Source organism: Oryctolagus cuniculus, chromosome 8, assembly GCF_051225735.1.
Source record: "Oryctolagus cuniculus isolate XC-2025 breed Fujian yellow rabbit chromosome 8, ASM5122573v1, whole genome shotgun sequence".
NCBI lineage: Eukaryota > Metazoa > Chordata > Mammalia > Lagomorpha > Leporidae > Oryctolagus > Oryctolagus cuniculus.
The window spans coordinates 122,092,123-122,112,202 of record NC_142874.1 but is presented as its reverse complement, the minus strand read 5'-3'; the positions used below and the strand labels follow the sequence as shown (position 1 = coordinate 122,112,202).

General features: G+C 40.8%; 1 protein-coding gene across 17 annotated transcripts in view; it reads right to left on the bottom strand.

The window, feature by feature from the left end:
- The window catches only part of ANKRD17 (ankyrin repeat domain 17), a 187,593-nt gene that overhangs the window by 15,847 nt on the left and 151,666 nt on the right, over positions 1 to 20,080 (bottom strand). For all 17 annotated transcript variants that reach the window (XM_051820219.3, XM_051820220.3, XM_051820223.3 and 14 more), the window contains 6 exons: positions 19,904 to 20,075; positions 16,606 to 17,053; positions 15,992 to 16,147; positions 14,658 to 14,807; positions 10,358 to 11,994; positions 6,240 to 6,437 (listed from right to left, as the gene is read on the bottom strand). In XM_051820219.3, coding sequence (XP_051676179.2) covers positions 6,240 to 6,437; positions 10,358 to 11,994; positions 14,658 to 14,807; positions 15,992 to 16,147; positions 16,606 to 17,053; positions 19,904 to 20,075 — 2,761 coding nt within the window. The remainder of the gene's footprint in view (positions 1 to 6,239; positions 6,438 to 10,357; positions 11,995 to 14,657; positions 14,808 to 15,991; positions 16,148 to 16,605; positions 17,054 to 19,903; positions 20,076 to 20,080) is intronic.

The following is a 20,080-nucleotide window of genomic DNA, read 5'->3' as shown; positions in this document are numbered from 1 at the left end:
ACTAGCAATCAGGGAAATGCAAATCAAAACCACAATGAGGTTTCACGTCACCCGGGTTAGAATGGCTCACATACAGAAATCTACCAACAATAGATGCTGACGAGGATGTGGGGAAAAAGGGACACTAACCCACTGTTGGTGGGAATGCAAACTGGTCAAGCCACTATGGAAGTCAGTCTGGAGAATCCTCAGAAACCTGAAGATAACCCTACCATTCAACCCAGCCATCCCACTCCTTGGAATTTACCCAGAGGAAATTAAATTGGCAGACAAAAATGCTGTCTGTACATTAATGATTATTGCAGCTCAATTCACAATAGCTAAGACCTGGAACCAACCCAAATGCCCATCAACAGTAGAGTGGATAAAGAAATTATGGGGCATGTACTCTATAGAATACTATACAGCAGTCAAAAACAATGAAATCTGGTCATATGCAACAAGATGGAGGAATCTGGAAAACATTATGCTGAGTGAAATGAGCCAGTCCCAAAGGGACAAATATCATATGTTCTCCCTGACCGGCGACAACTAACTGAGCACCAAAGGGGAAACCTGTTGAAGTGAAATGGACACTATGAGAAACAGTGACTTGATCAGCTCTTGTCCTGACTGTTGATGTACAATGTAATATTTATCCATTTTAGTATTTCTTTTTGTTCTAGTACTATTGGTTGAACTCTGTAATTAACACACAATTATTCTTAGGTGTTTCAATTTTAACTGAAAAGTGATCCCTGTTAAATATAAGAGTGGGAATAAGAGAGGGAGGAGACATACAATTTGGGACATGCACAATCTGACTTGCCCCAAATGGTGGAGTTAGAAACGTGCCAGGGGATTCCAATACAATCGCATCAAGGTGGCATGTACCAATGCCATCTCACTATTCCAAGTGATCAATTTCAGTTCACAACTGATCATAATGATAGGTCTAAGAGTCAAACGGATCACACAAACAAGACTAGTGTCTGCTAATACTAACTGATAGAATCAAAAAGGGAGAAAACGATCCAACATTGGGAAGCTGGATACACAACAGACTCATAGAATGGCAGATGTCCTAAATAGCACTCTGGCCTCAGAATCAGCCCTTAAGGCATTCGGATCTGGCTGAAGAGCCCATGAGAGTATTTTCGGCATGGAAAGCCAAGACACTCTGGCAAAAAAAAAAAAAAGAAAAGAGAGATCCCAGTGGAAAGAACGGGCCATCAATGAAGGAGGTACCCTTCTCTGAAGGGAGGAGAGAACTTCCACTTTGACTAGGACCCTGTCGGAATAAGATTGAAGTCGGCAAACTCAAAAGGATTCCATAGCCTTGGCAACTCATGACTAGAGCCTAGGGATATTACTGATGCCAAAAACAAGAGTGTCCAATTGTTAACAACAGGAGTCACTGTGTACTTACTTCTCATGTGGGATCTGTCCTTAATGTTTTGTCCAATGTGAAGTAATGCTATAACTAGTACTGAAACAGTATTTTACACTTTGTGCTTCTGTGTGGGTGCAAACTCAGGAAATCTTTACTTAATATATACTAAATCGATCTTCTGTATATAAAGATAATTGAAAATTAATCTTGATGTGAATGGAATGGGAGAGGAAGCGGGAGATGGGAGGGGTGCGAGTGGGAGGGAAATTATGGGGGGAAGCCATTGTAATCCATAAACTGTATTTTGGAGATTTATATTTACTAAATAAAAAAAAAAAGACAAAAAAACCCAGTAATATAAATGATTATAATTTTATACATTTTATTTATTTTAAAGTTTTTTATTTTTATTTATTTATTTATTTTGACAGGCAGAGTGGACAGTGAGAGAGAGAGAGAGACAGAGAGAAAGGTCTTCCTTTTGCTGTTGGTTCACCCTCCAATGGCCGCCACGGCTAGCACGCTGCGGCCAGTGCACTGTGCTGATCCGAAGGCAGGAGCCAGGTGCTTATCCTGGCTCCCATATGGGTGCAGGGCCCAAGAACTTGGACCATCCTCCACTGCCTTCCCGGGCCACAGCAGAGAGCTGGCCTGGAAGAGGGGCAACTGGGACAGAATCCGGCGCCCTGACCGGGACTAGAACCTGGTGTGCCAGCGCCACAGGCGGAGGATTAGCCTATTGAGCCACGCATCGGCCCTATTTTAAAGATTTTTATTTATATATTTGAAAGGCAAAGTTAGAGAGAGAGAGAGAGAGAGAGAGAGAGAGAGAGAGAGAAACAGAGACAGAGAGAATCTTCCATCTGCTTGCTCACTCACCAAATGTCCACAACAGCTGGAGCTGAGCCAATCTGAAGCCAGTAGCCAGGAGCCAGGAGCTTCTTCCAGATCTCCCACAAGGGTGCAGGGGCCAAGCACTTGGATCATCTTTTGATGCTTTCCCAGGAGCACTAACAGGGAGCTGGACTGGGACTGGAAGTGGAGCAGCTGGGACTTGAACTGGCGCGCATATGGAATACTGGTGCTGCAGCAGCTTTACTCACTATGCCATGGCACGAGCCCAATAATTTCATATATTTGAAAACATTCTCAGGGCTAGCACTGTGGCGTAGCAGGTAAAGTCACCACCTCCGGCACCGCCATACCATATGGGTGCCGGTTTGAGTCCCAGCTGCTCAACTTCCAATCCAGCTCACAGCTAATAAGCCGGAAAAGCAGCAGAAGATGGCCCAAGTCCTTGGGCCCCTGCATCCACCTAGAGACCAGGACCAAGCTCTTGCCTCCTAGCTTTGGCTTGGCCCAGCCCAGGCCAGTGTGGACACTTGGGGAGTGAACCAGTGAATGGAAGATCATTTTTTCTCTTTCTGCCTCGGCTTTTCTGACTTTCAAATCAATCAATCAATCAATCAATCTTGAGATAAAGAGGCAGGCATCTTAACATCTCTTCTTTCTTATCTTTTTATGAAAACGAAAACCAAACACCTTTTTTTTTTTTAAGATTTATTTTATTTATTTGAAAGTCAGAGACAGAGAAAGATAGAGGCAGAGACAGACAGGGAGGGAAAGACAGAGAACTCTACCATTTGATGGTTCACTCTCCAAATGGCTGCAAGGCTGGGGCTGGGCCAGGCCAAAGCCAGAACTAAAAACTCCATACGGGTTTCCCATGAAGGCAGAAGGGCCTCAGTTCGTGGGCCATTTTCTGCTGATTTCCAGGCATATTTAGCAGGGAGCTAAATCACAAGTAGAGCAGCTGGGACTCAAACAGATACTCTAATATGGGATTCCAGGGTGGCAGGCAGCAGATTAACATGCTGAGCCACAACATCAGCCCCCAACTTTATTTTATTTCTAAGTACATAAATATGAATCAGCTGCATATAGATACTTTAATGAAATGTTTATTTTTAGTATGGTTCAGTTTCAGCTCCACACACTTGGAAAACATTGACCCAGATGTGTTATATACTTGGGGATAAAAATAAATTTTAAGAGGAGTGCAGAAAAAGCTTTATAGAAAAATCATTCTAAAAATAGTAAAGGTTTCTTATTATCACTGGCTATTTATAAAAATGTTTGCTCCTCTGTTCCTATTACATTCATCTTGATGATATTCAATGTTTCTATATAGCTCTAAATTATCTTTCAATTTTTTTTCCAGATTTCACCATATAGTGACACATTTCTAAAATTAGTGTTCTCAGGACTGACACTACTCTCATTATCATCACCTTCATTTTTAATATGATCATAAATTTAAAAACCAACATTAACAGTAGCTGATAACAGATACACTATCCCATTTACTTCTTACACTAATCCTGTATGTTAGATATTACAGATGAGCAAATCAACATTTGCTGAAGTGACTTGTGTAAGCTCACCTAACTCTGCAGATAAGGATTTTGCTGGCAAAGGCAATGGGACACAGGTGAGGAAACACTGTGTAGGTATGCATGGGAGGAGGTAGAACATAGATATGAGAAGAAACTAACTTGAACAGTACCTAAACAGTCAGTTAAATTAATTATTATTGGTAGTTTCACATGCAATTATAAAAGCTATATCATAAATAAGTTACTTAGCAATCTTATTTTACTTTTCTTATAGGGAAGGGTAAGACCCCTCAAGGGTAAGACCCCTGAAGAATTTTGATAAAGCACCAGCCTTCAGTACAGACTGAATTCTGTCCATTTCTCAATAAATATTTGTTAATGTACATTATAAAGTAAATAAAATACTCATATTTTTCTAGTATACAAAAGTGAATGTTGTATTGAATACAGCTTTAAATAACTAAAGCCACAATCTTTTGCTGTGCCAGATATTTTAAATTAAAATGTGACAACTAGGTGTTTATTCCTGAGATATATTTAGATCAGAAATTCTATTTAATACCTTCTGTTTAAATAAACTAGTCTATGTAACACTGTTATATGATACTCTATTTATCTCAGTTGACTCCTAAGAAATCTTTAACCTTTTTCAAAGAAAGAATTCTGAATGAAAACTGCCATAAATTATTTCTTCTATTATAATATTATTTTCATACTTACATAATAGTACAAAAATGTACTGTGCATCAAAATATACTTCAACCTTTAACTGCCAATGTATTGTTACATGTCTAATGTTTAATTTTTTTACTTTTTCATTCAGTTAATTGGGTTCACTATTACCTATTCTAACACTGTTTGTTAAAAGAAATTTGGTAGATTAAAAACTAAATCCCTGTGCTGTGGCATAGTGCCACCTTGCAGCAGCTCTGATATCCCATATGGGCACCAGCTCTAGTCCTGGATATTCCACTTCCAATCCATCTCCCTGCAAATGCTCCTAGAAAAGCAGAGGATGATGGCCCAAGTATTCAGGCCCCTGCACCCACGTGGGAAACCCAGAAAGGGCTCCTGGCTCCTGGTTTTGGCCTGGCCCAGTCCTGGCTGTTGCAACCATTTGGGGAGTGAATTAGCGGATGGAAGATCAATCTTTCTCTCTGCCTCTCCCTCTCATTCTCTAATTTGTCTTTCAAATAAATAAGTAAACCTTAAAAATAAACCCAGAACAACCAAACCCATTTTATAATTTCCTTAAGGAATAAGCAGTTTGACCTCTATTTCTCCATCATTCACACAAACACACCGAACCTTACAACAGCAGTCTCTTAATTAATGTTGAACTGTCAACGGGTAAATTCAATTTCCTTAGTTTAACAATCAAGTCATTTTTTTTCCAAAATCTGGCTATACTTAGCTGAGATTTAAAGGTGGACAAAAAGCAGATGATATTTACACTTTTTCAGGCTAGAAATATTTCTTCCTGAGAGTTGTATGTTAAAAGAACACTAATGTAAATTAATAGGAAGTACAAGAATTCTATTTCTTTAAAAAGTTATTCCTTTTAGAAATAATACTTCAATATAATAAAGTTGACATAACCTAGTTTGATTCCAAAAATTTAAAAACCTGGGAATTCTTTAGAGACTCCAGACTGTCAAGAGTACAAATTCTATTATTACAGTATTAAAATTATGATGAGGTTTAAAAGCTTTTTAAAAAGCCCAAACTTTGAAAAATTTAAAACTTTTTATTTTTAATAAAACATATATTCCAACTCCTCTTTTGGAATTACAGCATCTAAGGGCCAGCAGCATTGTGGCTTGAGTAAAGCTGCCACCTGCAACAATGGAATTCAGTATGTGTGCCGGCTGGAGATATGGCTATTCACTTCCAACTCAGCTCCCTACAAATGTGCCTGGGCAAGTAGTGGAGGACAGCCCTAGTATTTGGGCACATGCACTTATGTGGGTGATACAGAACAATCTCCTAACTCCTGACTTTGGCCTGGCACAGCCCTGGCCATTGTGGACATCTGAGGAAATGAACCAGTAGATGGAAGATTTCTATCTCCTACTCTGACTTTCAAATAAATAAATAAATCTATGGGGCCGGTGCTGTGGCGCAGTGGGTTATAAAGCCCTGGCCTGAAATGCCAGCATCCCATATGGGCACCGGTTCTAGTCCCTGCTGCTCCTCTTCCGATCCAGTTCTCTGCTGTGGCCTGGGAAAGCAGTGGAGGATGGGCCAGGTGCTTGGGCCCCTGCACCCACATGGGAGATCTGGAAGAAGCTCCTGGCTCCTGGCTTTGAATCGGCGCAGCTCCAGCTGTTGCGGCCATCTGGGGAGTGAACCAGCGGATGTAAGACCTCTCTCTCTGTTTTACCTCTCTCTGTAACTCTGTCTTTCAAATAAATAAAAATAAATATTTAAAAAAACACCCACAAATAAAACAGGAATTACAGCATACTTACCATTTGACGCTGATGAACACGGAGTCAACAAACTAAGTGGGGAAAAATGTTGCCTGTTAAAGTTAGCAGCTGCAGGCGCTCCTCCAAGGGGTGCACCCGGTCCATACATCTGACCTCCTGAAAGGTTTGAGGCAAAGTTTCCCAAATGTGTAGAAGAAGGTGTTACAGAGCCATAGGGGGAGTCCATATTGACAATACCTATAATGCAAGAATATCATTATTTATAGCAGCTACCCTTAAGACAAATACACAAACCTAAAATTCTCAAGAGTCTTCAAATATATCCAAAATTATTTTAGATTATTACAAAACTTTCTCCTGAGCTGCTACTTTCAATCCACTGATTTCTCATTTCATTTTATAAAGATAACTATAAAAAGGAATATAAAAATGTTTTATATTTAATTTCAACTTTTTTAGCTATTATAGAATACAATACACGTAGATTTAATATCAATACTGGAATCTGAATATGAGCCAAGGAATTGCATAAAAAATTTATCTTTAAAAAAATTTTAAGATGGGCCAGTGTTGTGGTACAGTGCATTAAGACACCACTTAAATGCCAGTATCCCATATAGGAGTGCTAGTTCAAGTCCAGCTGTTCTGCCTCCCTCCTATCTCCTTGCTAATGTGCCTGGGAAGGCAAGAGAGGATGACCTAAGTGCTTGGGTCCCTGCCACTCATGTGGAAGACCAGGATGGAAGTTCCTGGTTCCTGACGTCAGACTGGTTCAGACTTGGCTGTTCTGGCTATTTGAGGAGTAAACTCCCAGATGCAAGGTGTCTCTCTGTATCTCTCCCTCTCTCTCTGTTGCCTTGCCTTTCAAATAAATAAATATTTTTTTTGAAATATAGGGGAAAAAAGGCTGTAGATATGATTCTACAAGGAGAGATTTGATGATTATCAGTAAATTAAGGGGCCTCGCTTTCCAGAGCTAAAAATGGGACAATCTGTCATTGAGTGCCTATTGATCCAATGCAGTCTTGTATTTAAAGCATTACCTATATGTCAGGCTCTTCCAAAAACATTTGATCTGGATCTAACCATGGACTGAATAAACAGAAGAATCTGACAATATTTCTTAGATCAATTGGATTCATTAAAAGGACTCTGTGTTGGGGCCAGAGCTGTGGCGTAGCAGGTAAAACCGCCACCTGCAGTGCTGGCATCCCATTTGGGTGCCAGTTTTTGAGTCCTGACTGCTCTACTTCTGGATCCAGCTCTCTGCTATGACCTGGGAAAGCACAGGAAGATGGCCCAAGTCCTTGGGCCCCTGCACCCATGTGGGAGACCCAGAAGAAGTTCCTGGCTTTGTATCAGCGCAGCTCCGGCCATTGTGGTCATCTGGAGAGTGAACCAGCAGATGGAAGACCGCTGCCGCCCCTCCCCCTCCGCCATGTAACTCTGACTTTAAAATAAATAAATAAAAACGTTGCAGTGTAGTAGGTTAAGTCTCAGCCGGTAGCATCGGCATCTCATATGGAGATGGGTTTGAATCCCGGCTGCTCCACTTCTGACCTAGCTCCCTGCTAATGGCCTGGAAAAGCAGCGGAGGATGGCCCAAGTGCTTGGGCCACTGCATCCACTTGGGAAGACCCGGAGGAAACTCCTGGCTTCGGCCTGGCCCAGCACCAGCCACTGTGTTACCTTCAATGCCAGCACATCCCATATGGGTGCTGGTTTGAGTCCTGGCTATGCCACTCCTGATCCAGTTCCCTGCTAATGGAGTGGGAAATGCAGCAGAGGACAGCCCAAGTCCTTGGGTCCCTGCACCCATGCGAGAAACAAGGATGAAGTTCCTGGCTATAGCCTGGCCCAGCCTTGGCTATTGTGGCCATCTGAGGAGTGAATCTGCAGAGGGAAGATATCTCCCTCTCTATGTAACTCTCTTTCAAATAAAATAAAAAAATTTTTAGAAAAAAAAAAACACAATAGGACTAAATACAATTTGGTATTCTGTATTGAGACTGAAACAGCAAAGGATATCATCGCAAAACTGACGAAATCAGCATAAAGTCTAGCATTGTATCAATATTAATTTCGTGGTTTTGATAAAAGAAAAATGGTTATGTAAGTTGTCTACATTAAGGAACACTGGGGGAATTAAAAAACCCTTCTATAAATTTACAAATATTTCAAAGTTAAAAAAATTAGAGTCAGAAGACTCTTAGGATCCTCAGAAAGTATCAGTATTCTGTGACAATAGAAATGTTCAACATCTTTGCTGTTCAATACGGTAGCAACTGGCCACAAGTTGAAATACTGCTAGTTTGCCTAAGATGAATTTTTATTTAATTTAGTTTTCATTAATGTAAATAGCATATGTGGCTAGTGGCTACCAAATTACACTATGTAATTCTACTTTTCTCTTGGTATTATGAAAAAAAGACAGCAAGAAATGAAATCTCATAAAAAAGAAAGAAATGAAGTCCCTTTAAAAAAACTTCTGTTATTTTGTGTTTGAAAGGCAAATTTTAATATGCTTTTACCTTATTAAAATGAGGCTTTTTTCTTAAGTTCTTTTTAAAAATAAATTTATTTATTTTCATTTTATTTGAAAAGCATGGAGACACACAGAGACAAAGACATATAGGCATTTTCCATCCACTGGTTCACTTTCCAAATGCTTTAAACAGCCAGTTAGCCAGGGCTACAGCCAGGAACCAGAAACTCAATCCAGGTGTCCCACAAGAGTAGCAGGAACTCAAGTAGTGAAAACATTACCTACTGCCTTCACAATGCACATCAGCAGGAAGCTGGAATCAAAATCAGAAGTGGAGCCGGCGCCGTGGCTGAATAGGCTAATCCTCCACCTAGCGGCGCCGGCACACTGGGTTCTAGTCCCGGTCGGGGCACAGGATTCTGTCCTGGTTGCCCCTCTTCCAGGCCAGCTCTCTGCTGTGGCCCAGGAGTGCAGTGGAGGATGGCCCAAGTGCTTGGGCCCTACACCCCATGGGAGACCAGGAGAAGCACCTGGCTCCTGCCTTTGGATCAGCGTGGTGTGCCGGCCGCAGCATGCCAGCCGTGGCGGCCATTGGAGGGTGAACCAACGGCAAAAGGAAGACCTTTCTCTCTGTCTCACTATCCACTCTGCCTGTCAAAAAAAAAAAAAAAAAAAAAAAAAAAAATCAGAAGTGGAGCTGAGACTGGACCCAGAAACTTCAGTAGGGGATGCAGGTAATCTACGTGACACCTTAATTGCTGCATCAAATGCCCACCCAGACCTTTTTTTTATTTTGAGAGAAAAATATGCCAGATAAAAGGACTTATTGACAGGAAATTCAACATAAAAATTTATTGAAGCAGTCAGGTGCTGTGGCGCAGTGGGTTGAGCCACTGTGTACAGTGCAAGCATTCCACTTCTACATGCTTCACTTCTGATCCAGCTCCCTGCTAATGCACCTGGGAAAGCAGCAGAGGATGGCTGAAGTCCTTGGGCCAATGCAACCACATGAGAGACCTGAAAGAAGTTCCTGGCTCCTGGCTTCGGCCTGGGCCAGCACTGGCCACTGCGGCCCTTTGCAGAATAAACAGTGGATGGAAGAGCTCTCTCGCTCGCTCGCTTGCTCTCTTGCGCTCTGTCTCTCTCTCTCTATATGTGTGTATGTATATATATATATATATTATTCTGACTTTCAAATAATAAATGAATTGCACAAAAAAATTTCACTGGAGCTGACGCTGTGGCATAGCAGTTAAAGCTGCTAACTTTTGTGTCAGCATCCCATATGGATCTCCATTCAAGTCCCAGCTGCTCCACTTCCAAACCAATAATGCACCTGGGAAAGCAGAGGAAGATGGCTCAAGTGCTTGGGGTCTGCACCCATATGGGAGACCCAGAAGAAGCTCCTGGCCCCTGGCCTTAGACTTGGCCCAGCTCTGGCTGTGGTGGCCATTTGGGGAGTGAACCAGCAGATGGAAGTTCTCTCTATCTCTACTTTTCAAATATCTTAAAAAATCAAAAAATTTACTAAAGATTTAAAATATTAAACATCCTACTAAACGCATATAATACAACAATCTGTCCACATAGCCCTGTAATAGAGTAAAAACAAGAGTATTCCCATCACCTGTGTAAATGAGCAGTTACAGGATATTAGAAAATAGAAACTTACCTGAGGGACTTGGAGCGGGTCTCTGTAATGGTGGTCTAAAACCTGGTGCTTTGGAAGTATCAGACTGATGTAAAGGATCTGAATTTGGCAAATATGAAGATTTTCCTGATAGCATAGATTCTGGTGTTGACTGAGATGAAACAACAGATCCTCCCCAGAAGGCATGAGCAGAAGTAGGGCTGTTTTCAAACAATGTGCTAAATGGCCCAAATGGTAAGGGGGCACTGAAGTTGGGAGCAATAGGCTTACTTGCTGGATGTACTGAATTCTGACAAGCACTTTGTGTACTTAAGGTCGAAGGTAGCTGGACAGAAGAGGGAACGCTGTGAGGTCTTTTAATGTGGTTGACATTGAGGACTGCAACAGATGAATTTTGTACTGGAGCTGGATTCTTGTGAGGGGCAGTTGTGCCATGAGCAGGTGGTCTAATAGCAGGGATTTCCATTTTAGGAGCAGGCTGGGAGCATCCCATTTGTGTCTGAGGCATAGGGTAAGTCACTGGGGCAGTGGAAGGCACTGCCACTGGAGCAGAACTTGTTGTTGCTAAAGGAGGAACAGTCATTCTAACTTCCGGGGGAGGAACCTGAGACTGCTGAAGAGGTGGTCTTGGCTCCTGAGAAACAGATCCCGGAGGCTGCTGCTGAGTAGAATGAACTGATGAACTCCCAGAAGAACTGCTGCTGTTTGGAGGCCTATTGTTTGCTGTTTCTACTACTGGTGGACTACCTGCTTCCTGTTCAGAAGAAGACGCCCCTTTATTTGGAGATGCTGAGCCACAATCCAAAGGGCTGTTTCTAGAAACCCCTCCTGGCTGGGCTGGTGGTGATGGGGAAGATGGGGATGATACTGGATAGTGTTCTTTGGCAGTAGGCATAGGATATGTGGCATTTGTGGGTGCAGTGCTATTGTTGCTTGCTGTGGTTGTAACTGTTGTGGTTGTGGCATTGGAAGTCTTCACAACTGTGACAAAAAGCTGCCTTCTGACAGAAGGTGAACTTGGACTGCCATTTGTAGATGAACCAGGCACCGTTGAAGCTGATGAACTGGTTGTAGTTGTTGGACTTGAAGTTAAAGAACCTGCTGAATTCACCTGAGAACCACTGCTATTCTGATTGCTATGGCGAGGCACCATGTGAGGCTTAGGCGAGTTAGTAGCTCTGGCAGGGCTCAAAGGCCTGACAGGGAAAGGACCCCAAGTGGATTGAGCTGGTGGGAAAGTACCTCCAAAGTGGGTCATGGGCAACCTTGGTGGACGGATTTGCTGGAAAGTCTGAGCAGCAAGCAAAGCATGTGCAAACTGTGGAGGAGGATATGCTAATGGAAGAGAGACTGGAAAACCAGGCCTCACATTATTCACTGGGTTCTTAATGGTTTTGTGAGTGGATGCAGAGGAAATTGCAGGCACAGTGAGTGCTGTGGCAGTTTGAGATGTTGACGACAGAGCTACAGTTGTCATTTTAATTCCCATTAAGGAACTGTTAGCAGCAGTGGTGGTAGGTGCTGATGATCCTATTTTGGAATTTGCTGAGGAGCTTTTCAAACGATTCTTTGGAATAAGTTCATCAATTTCTTTGTCTGGATCCTTGATCAGAGCATTGATTAACTGGGTTGCTTGTCTTGTCGATTCCGTGCCACCCCTATAAGTTAACACAGAACATTAGGTTGAATTTCCCTTACTTTCATCAGACACATAAGGTGTTCATTCAACCATGTGCACGTGCACGGTGTGTTTATGTGTGATTATACATACAAAATTACCCAGCAATTTTCTGACCACAACAAAATAATAAACTGTGCCAAATTACCATGGTATCATTCAGAAGAATAAATGACTTATTTTCTAAAAATTCATTTTACTATTGTTGCCTTAGACTAAGAAACCACTTTATCACTGCAAAATATATTATATTTTTGAAAAATATTGCACATAAAAACATATGTAATCCACACTGTTAAATTTTAAGTTAAACAGTTGATCAATACTAAAAACAATACAAGAGAAAAAGAAAAACTGAATAAGAACATGCTGTTTTATCCTGAATTCTACAATCTTGATGCTCTCATCAAATACATATTCATGAGCAATTTCTCTATTAGAAGGATAATTATTATAATCCCTCTGGGAAGATGCCTCAGACTGAGTGGGCAATTTGGTCTAACAGCTAAGATGCTGGTTAAGAAGCCCCGGTTCCATGTCCAAGTCCCTGGGTTTCACTTCCAGCTTTGGCTCCTAATTTCAGCATGCTGCTGATGCAGAAGTGACTGCCTTCCTGTCATCCACATGGGCAGGTTTTGGGCTCCTGAGCTTCAGGATGGCTCAGCTCTGGCCAGCTGAAGGCATTTGGGAAGTAGGCAAACAGAGGGGCTCTCTCTGTATCTCAAATAAATAAAATTTGTTTTTAAAGGAGGAAAGAATCTTGAAAATGTTAATGGCCATAATATTAAATCTAGTGATGGCTCTTTTGGAAAGTATTTGATTGCAAGAAAAGTCCCATGGAAACACAAGGGAAAAATAGCCAAAAAAGATATCTACTTCACTCTGATAAATACAGCAAGTTGTGGATACTGAACTATCTCAGAAAAGCAGAAAGACAGAAGGAAAGGAAATAAAAAGAAAAAAGTTGGTTATTTTTTTTTTCCTTACTTTTGAGGTGGACTGTATCAACCCAACTATATACTGAGAAAGGGCACTGCCTCTTAACTTGTAATTGCCATCCCAAGCCATATAAATCTACTTCAAAAAACTTACATTTACTTTGAAGTAATTAAATATAGCTTCTTACATCCTTATGATTTCTTAGAATATTATCTTTAGGATACACAGGAAAAAATATCCTATGAGTTATTCAAGATAAGTTAAACTTTTCACTCTCAGAGGTGTTGTGGCACAGCAGGTTAAGCTGCTGCTTGGGACATGCACATCTGCTATCTTTGGATGGATCTTCCCACTAATGGGCCAGGCAGGCAGAAGATGAAGTTCGCGGGTTCCTGCCACCCACATGGGAGATACGGACAGAATTTCTGGCTCCTGGTTTTGGACTGGCCCACCTCAGACTGTTGTGGCTATTTGAGGAGTGAACCAGCAGATGGAAGATCTGTCACTCTCTCTCTGTTATTCTTTCAAACAATACCTAGGGGCTGGCACTGTGGTGCAGTGGGTTAAAACCCGGCCTGCAGTGTTGGCATCCCATATGGCCACTGGTTCGCATCCCGGCTGCTCCACTTCCAATCCAGCTCTCTGCTATGGTCTGGGAAAAGAGTAGAAGATGGCCCAAGTCCTTGAGCCCCTGCACCCATGTAGCAGACCCAGAGGAAGCTCCTGGCTCCTGGCTTCAGACTGGCTCAGCTCTGGCCGTTGTAGTCATTCAGGAAGTGAACCAGTGGATGGAAGACCTCTCTCTCTCTCTGCCTCTCTCTGTAACTCTTTCAAATAAATAAATCTTTTTTTTTTTTTTAAAGATAATACCTAAATAAATTTTTTCATTTTGAATTTAAATTTATTACTGTTCAAATTCTAAGGATACAATTTCAGAATAATAAATCTCAAAGGCTAAATTAAGAAAAATACAAAAACCCACTGATTAAAATATGTTGAAATTCATTCCTTAAATAGTACCAGAACAAAATATTAAAAATATGAGGCTTAGGTATAGAAAAGATTCTCAAAAAAATTTGTCACATGCATACACACAAACTTCCTATAAAACTCTAAAATACTTCACAAGAGTACATTAACTAGGAAAAAAATGTAACAGTTATCTTCTCAAACTCTCAACAAAATTCACATTTAAAACGAAAATACCAGTAAACACAAAGTTCCACAAAAACTCAAATAGCCCTTGCGGCGCCGGCACACCGGGTTCTAGTCCCGGTTGGGGCGCCGGATTCTGTCCCGGTTGCCCCTCTTCCAGGCCAGCTCTCTGCTATGGCCAGGGAGTGCAATGGAGGATGGCCCAGGTGCTTGGGCCCTGCACCCCATGGGAGACCAGGAAAAGCACCTGGCTCCTGACTCCTGCCAGGATCAGCGCGGTGCGCCGGCTGCAGCGGCGGCCATTGGAGGGTGAACCAACGGCAAAGGAAGACCAATCTCTCTCTGTCTCTCTCTCTCACTGTCCACTCTGCCTGTCAAAAAAAAAAAAAAAAAAAAAAAAAAAAACTCAAATAGCTATATTTCTGGATCATGTTCTTTGGCAGTAGGCACAGAATATGTGACATCTGTTGGTACATCAAGTTGTTAATTAAACTACAGTGCAATAAAATAATAAAATAGAAAGGAAGGAAATGTAAGACAAAGCTTTGCCTTATGGTTATTATTCGGTCTCCGGTCTTGTCTTTCTGCTTATCGATATCTATATGTGCACCAGTGAACTCCCGAATTGCATTGATATTACAGCCTCCTCTTCCAATCACTCTGGATATTACAGTTGATGGAACAGATACTTTCTTTGACCTGTTCAAAAGGTGCAAAAACAAATGAAAGTAATTTTAATATCACTTGTGATTAAAATAAAGGGAGAGTCATACTAAAATGCTTTCCTATAGAGAATAATTATCTATAAATAAGCTTCTTTTATCTTCTCTTACTGCAAAGGAACAGATACAAGGAAATTGGAGTGATCAACAAACTTTACCATTGCTTCTCATCTCATTATCAAAAATTGTTTGCTTGGCTATCATCTGTTACCTGTAATTGTTGAGTGCATACCATGTAGACATGCAATGTGCTAATGCAAATACTAATAGCAAACATGATAGGCAAAGGTTTCTGCCTACATATACATATACTAATAATGTAGGCACCAATTAAGAAAACTACAATACTATGTCATGAGTGTTCTAATACGATCAACTCTATACTAAGTGAAGATTACAACAGTTTGCATCCACACAGACACACAAAGCATAAAGTTCTGTCTGAAGACTAGTTTTACTGTTAACTCTCCATAGTACAACATATTAAGGACAGAGGTCCTACATGGGGAGCAAGTGCAGTGACTCCTGTTGTTGATTTAACAACTGAAATGTCTTATTTTTTTAAAAGGTTAAGATATGGTCTCTGCCCTTTGGTATAAACAACTAAGTTACCTGACAATTCTTTTTTGCTCTAAATGGCATGAAAATCAGGCAGTGATGATTATTTCCAAATTATTCCAATTTTCCTTTGTATACCCATAATATTAAATGCATATAAAAATGAATTATCTCATTTTTGTACGGAGAATATTTGATGTTTATTTCAATTAATTCAATAGAGTACGTACATGAATCACAGTGTATGGATGGGTTTTCCTGGAGACAGTGTTATGGCATGGACAGTAAAGCTGCCACCTGCAACGTGGGCATCCCATTTGGCCACGTGTTCATGTCCCTGCTGCTCCACTTCCTATCCAGCCACCTGCTAATGACCTGGGAAAGGCAGCAAAAGGTGGCCCAAGTGCCTGGGCCCTTGCTACTAAAGTAGGAGACCTGGAAGAAGCTCCTGGCTTCTGGCTTCATATTTGACTAGCCCCGGCCATTGCGGCCATTTGAGGAGCAACCTGATGGATGCAAGCTTGGTCTCTCTATTTCTGTAGCTCTGCCTTTCAAATAAATAAACATCTTTTTAAAAAATGAGAAAATTAATGAACTACTCACCTTCTTACAACTTCTTTCCATCCTTCTTCCCTCTTTTGCCCACGCTTGGGACTTGCTACCGTTAACTTTCCATTTGGAGAGGAAAGGGGAGATGGACCAGATTTTGTACAAGTAGAAAGAGAATTATTGGTCCCTTCATTGATAGTCTCTGACAATCTTTAACAAAAGGAGGAAAATATATTAAATATGCAATAGATGTAGATTTTTTAAATGATATAGGTAAGCTACTACATAATTTTATTTTCTGTAGATGAAATATAAACAAGTGAAGACTTTATTTTTCACCTCCCTCTAGTAATTAGGATATTCATACGAGGAAGCAATTTTAAAACATATAGCAGAGTTGAAGTACAATAATAAACCCTGCGAAACTACAATCAATATTTTTCATAGCAAAATTTAACAATCAAAAATAATAATGAAGTAAAAAATATTTGTATCTCATTAATATAAAATCTAAAAAAGTTTATTCCTCAACTGAAATCGCATTTTTTTAAACACAGGAGAATTCTTATTTTACAAGTTGTTAATCCAACTTGGCTTTCTCAAAAAATTCAACAATAAGGTATTTTGTGATGATGCTATAAATATTTAAAAGGAAAACTGAAACTAACTTTATTGATGCCTTGCCAGAAACAGATTTTCTGTCCTCCTTTGGAAATGTAACAAGAACGGATGGCTGCTTCTTGCTGGTCACAGTGCTAGTGACTACAGCTGGTGAATGATTGTCACTCTTCCGGCTGCTGTTGCTATTACTGCTTTCATCACTGCAGCTGGAAATCCTCATGTTATCACTGTCCCCACTCTCGCTGGTACTGCTGCTTTTGGATTCTCCATTCACCTTCTCTGGCTGATTGTACGAAATTGGTAGTGGATCATCAAATATAATTTGAACATTTTCTGGAGTAATTTTATTTTTCCTGTTTTTCCTCTTTGAACTGGTTGTAGTTATGGTGTTATTTCTTTTGCCATGGGAACCTGCCAAAGTTGTCCAGGTTGCAGATATGCCTATGGTAGTTGTGGTTGTGGCACTTGGAGGCTCAGTCAAGACTTCAGGCTCATCTGGAAAAGCAGAAATAAGAATTAGCAAGTTTTAAATGTTCCCTTAACATTTTTAGCTTAAAATAATTGAAGGAAAAAAATTACACAACAGTGGCTTTACTTCTATAGATATGAAATCATCAAACAATCAAGCATTCATTAATAATGAGGTAGATTTGATCAATCTGTGTCCCTAGGTTCTATCTAATACATGGTAGGTAGTTATAACGAATATTTTTGAGACAATCTGGGAAATATTATCTACAACAAACTGCATATTAAATAATTAGGCATAAAAATGTCATTGTTATTAGGTAAAACAAGGATTTTTTTTGGGGAAGCACACATTCAAGTATTTAGGGGTAAGTTCACATAATATATACAGCTGAAAGAAACCAAACCAAACCAAACCAAAACATGTAGAGGCTGGCATTGTGGCTTTGTGGGTAAAGCCACTGTCTGAGATAATGGAATCCCACATGGATGCAGGTTCCTATCATGGCTGCTCTACTTCCAATCCAGCTCCCTGCTAATGGCCTGGAAAAAGCAGCAGTATTGTTTGGGCTCCTGCCATACACATAGGAGACTAGGAAGAAGCTCTTTGGTTGTGGATTTGGCCAGGCCCAGTATAGGACTTTGGGACCATCTGGGTGTGAACCAACAGATCTAAGATGTCTTTATCTCTTCTCTCTCTGTAACTCATTCAAAATAAATAAATAAACCTTAAAAAAAAGTATATATTGGGGGGGTAGGAGCCACAACAATACAAAAGTTGCACTTTGTAGATTCACATTTATTAAATAAAAAAAGAAGAAAAAAAAAGAATTACTTAATAGAAATGTTAATAAACTAATCAATGTATGTTAACTATTAAAAAAAAAGTATATAGTAGCTACATGCTTTGTTTGCACCAAAAAGTAAGGTGTGGGGGGAGGCCGACAGAACCCTTGTTCCAAAATATTTTAAGAATCAAGGAGACATACAGATATATAGAAGATTATTGTACCAATCATTATACTTTTCTGTATTTTTGAAAATTCAAACTGATGGGAGCCAGCATTGTGGTGTAACAGGGAAGCTTCCGCCTGCCACACCAGCATCCCATACAGGCACGGATTCTAGTCACGAGTGTTCCACTTCTGATCCAGCTCTCTGCTATGGCCTGGGAAGACAGCGGAAGATGACCTAAGTGCTTGTGCCTCCATACCACGAAGGAGACCCGCAAGAAGTGCCTGGATCCTGGCTTTGGCCTGGCTCAGCCCTGGCTGTTGCTGCCATTTGGAGAATGAATCAGCAGATGGTAGACCTCTCTCTCTGTAAAACTGCTTTTCAAATAAACAAAATAAATTTAAGAAAAATCAAAATGAAAGCCTGCAGGATTGGGAAACTTTTATAAACACATATACTGTCTGCATAAGTTTGGTGGCTTAGTCAGGGGTGATTCCTCCACAGTTACAAATGATTCCCTCATTCCAGAAAATCTGAATATGATATTATGAAATTACCACAAAATTTTTTAGATATTAAAAACAGAATTATGGGGGCCAGTGATGTGGTGCAGCAGATTAACGCCCTGGCCTGAAGTGCTGGCATCCCATCTGGGCACCAGTTCGAGACCCAGCTACTCCACTTCCGATCCAGCTCTCTGCTATGGCCTGGGAAAGCAGCAGAAGATGGCCCAAGTCCTTGGGCCACTGCACCCACATGGGAGACCCAGAGGAAGCTCCTGGTTCCTGGCTTCGGATCGGCGCAGCTCCGGCCGTTGCGGCCAACTGAGGAGTGAACCATTGGATGGAAGACCTCTCTCTCTCTCTGCCTCTCCTCTCTGTGTAACTCTGACTTTGGAATAAATAAATGAATCTTAAAAAAAAAAAAAAAACAGAATTATGTAAACAAATGGCATTCTTAGAATGTAACGTGAAGAATATTTAGGTTCAAGGGTCAGGATGTATGCCATTTACTTTCAGGTGGCTCAGAAAAAAATGTATACAGGTATTTAGATAAGAACAAGGAAAACAAACTTGGTAAAATGTTAACAATTTTGTAAACCTAGTTGGGAAGTATTCAGAGGTTCAACTCATCTTATTTTCAGTTTTTTTTTTGTAGGTTTGAAATTCTTCATAATTAAAAAGTCAAAGAAGGGGGCTGGTGCTGTGGCACAAAAGGCTAAGTCTCCACCTACATCGCTGGCATCCCAGTTTGTGTCCCAGTTGCTCCTCTTTTGATCCAGCTCTCAACTATGGCCTGGGAAAGCAGAAGAAGATGGCCCAAGTACTTGGGCCCCTGCACCTACGTGGGAGACCCAAAAAAGCTTCTGGCTCCTGGCTTTGGATCTGTCCAGCTCAGGCCATTGTGGTCATCTGGGGAGTGAATCAGAAGACCTTTCTGTCTCTTCCTTTAGCTGTCTGTAATTCTACTTCTCAAATAAATAAATAAAACCTTGTGGATGCTGCTTCAAGTCCCAGCTGTTCCACTTCCAGTCCAGCTCTCTGCTGTGGCCTGGGAAAGCAGTAGAAGATGGCCAAAGTGCTTGGGCCCCTGCACCCGCCTGGGAGACTCGGAAGAAACTCCTGGTTCCTGGCTTCAAATTGGCTCAGTTCTGACCTTTGCGACCAACTGGGGAGTAAACCAGTGGATGGAAGACCTCTCTCTCTCTCTCTCTTTCTACCTCTCCTTCTGTTTAACTCTGACTTTCAAATAATAAATAAATTTTTTGAAAAAAAAAAAAAAAGGAAAAAAAGCACAAAAATATCTCACTGACACAATGACTTAAGTCTATTTTGACCTTAAAGCAACTGATACTTAAGTAACTGTAATTTAGAACAGAATGTATTACATGAAACAAATTGGATTATTGTTTAGAGAAAATACCTTCAACTTTAAGCTTTTCTTTTTCTTGAGCAGCTTGGAGTTCAAAGTTTTCTTTATTTTTGGCTTCTATTTCTTCTAGTTTTCTTCGTTGTTCTTCTTTTTTCTTTCTTCTCTTCTCCTTCCTCTTTTCTCTTTTGGCAGCCAAAGCCAGCCTCCGGCTTTCTTCCCTTAACTGTT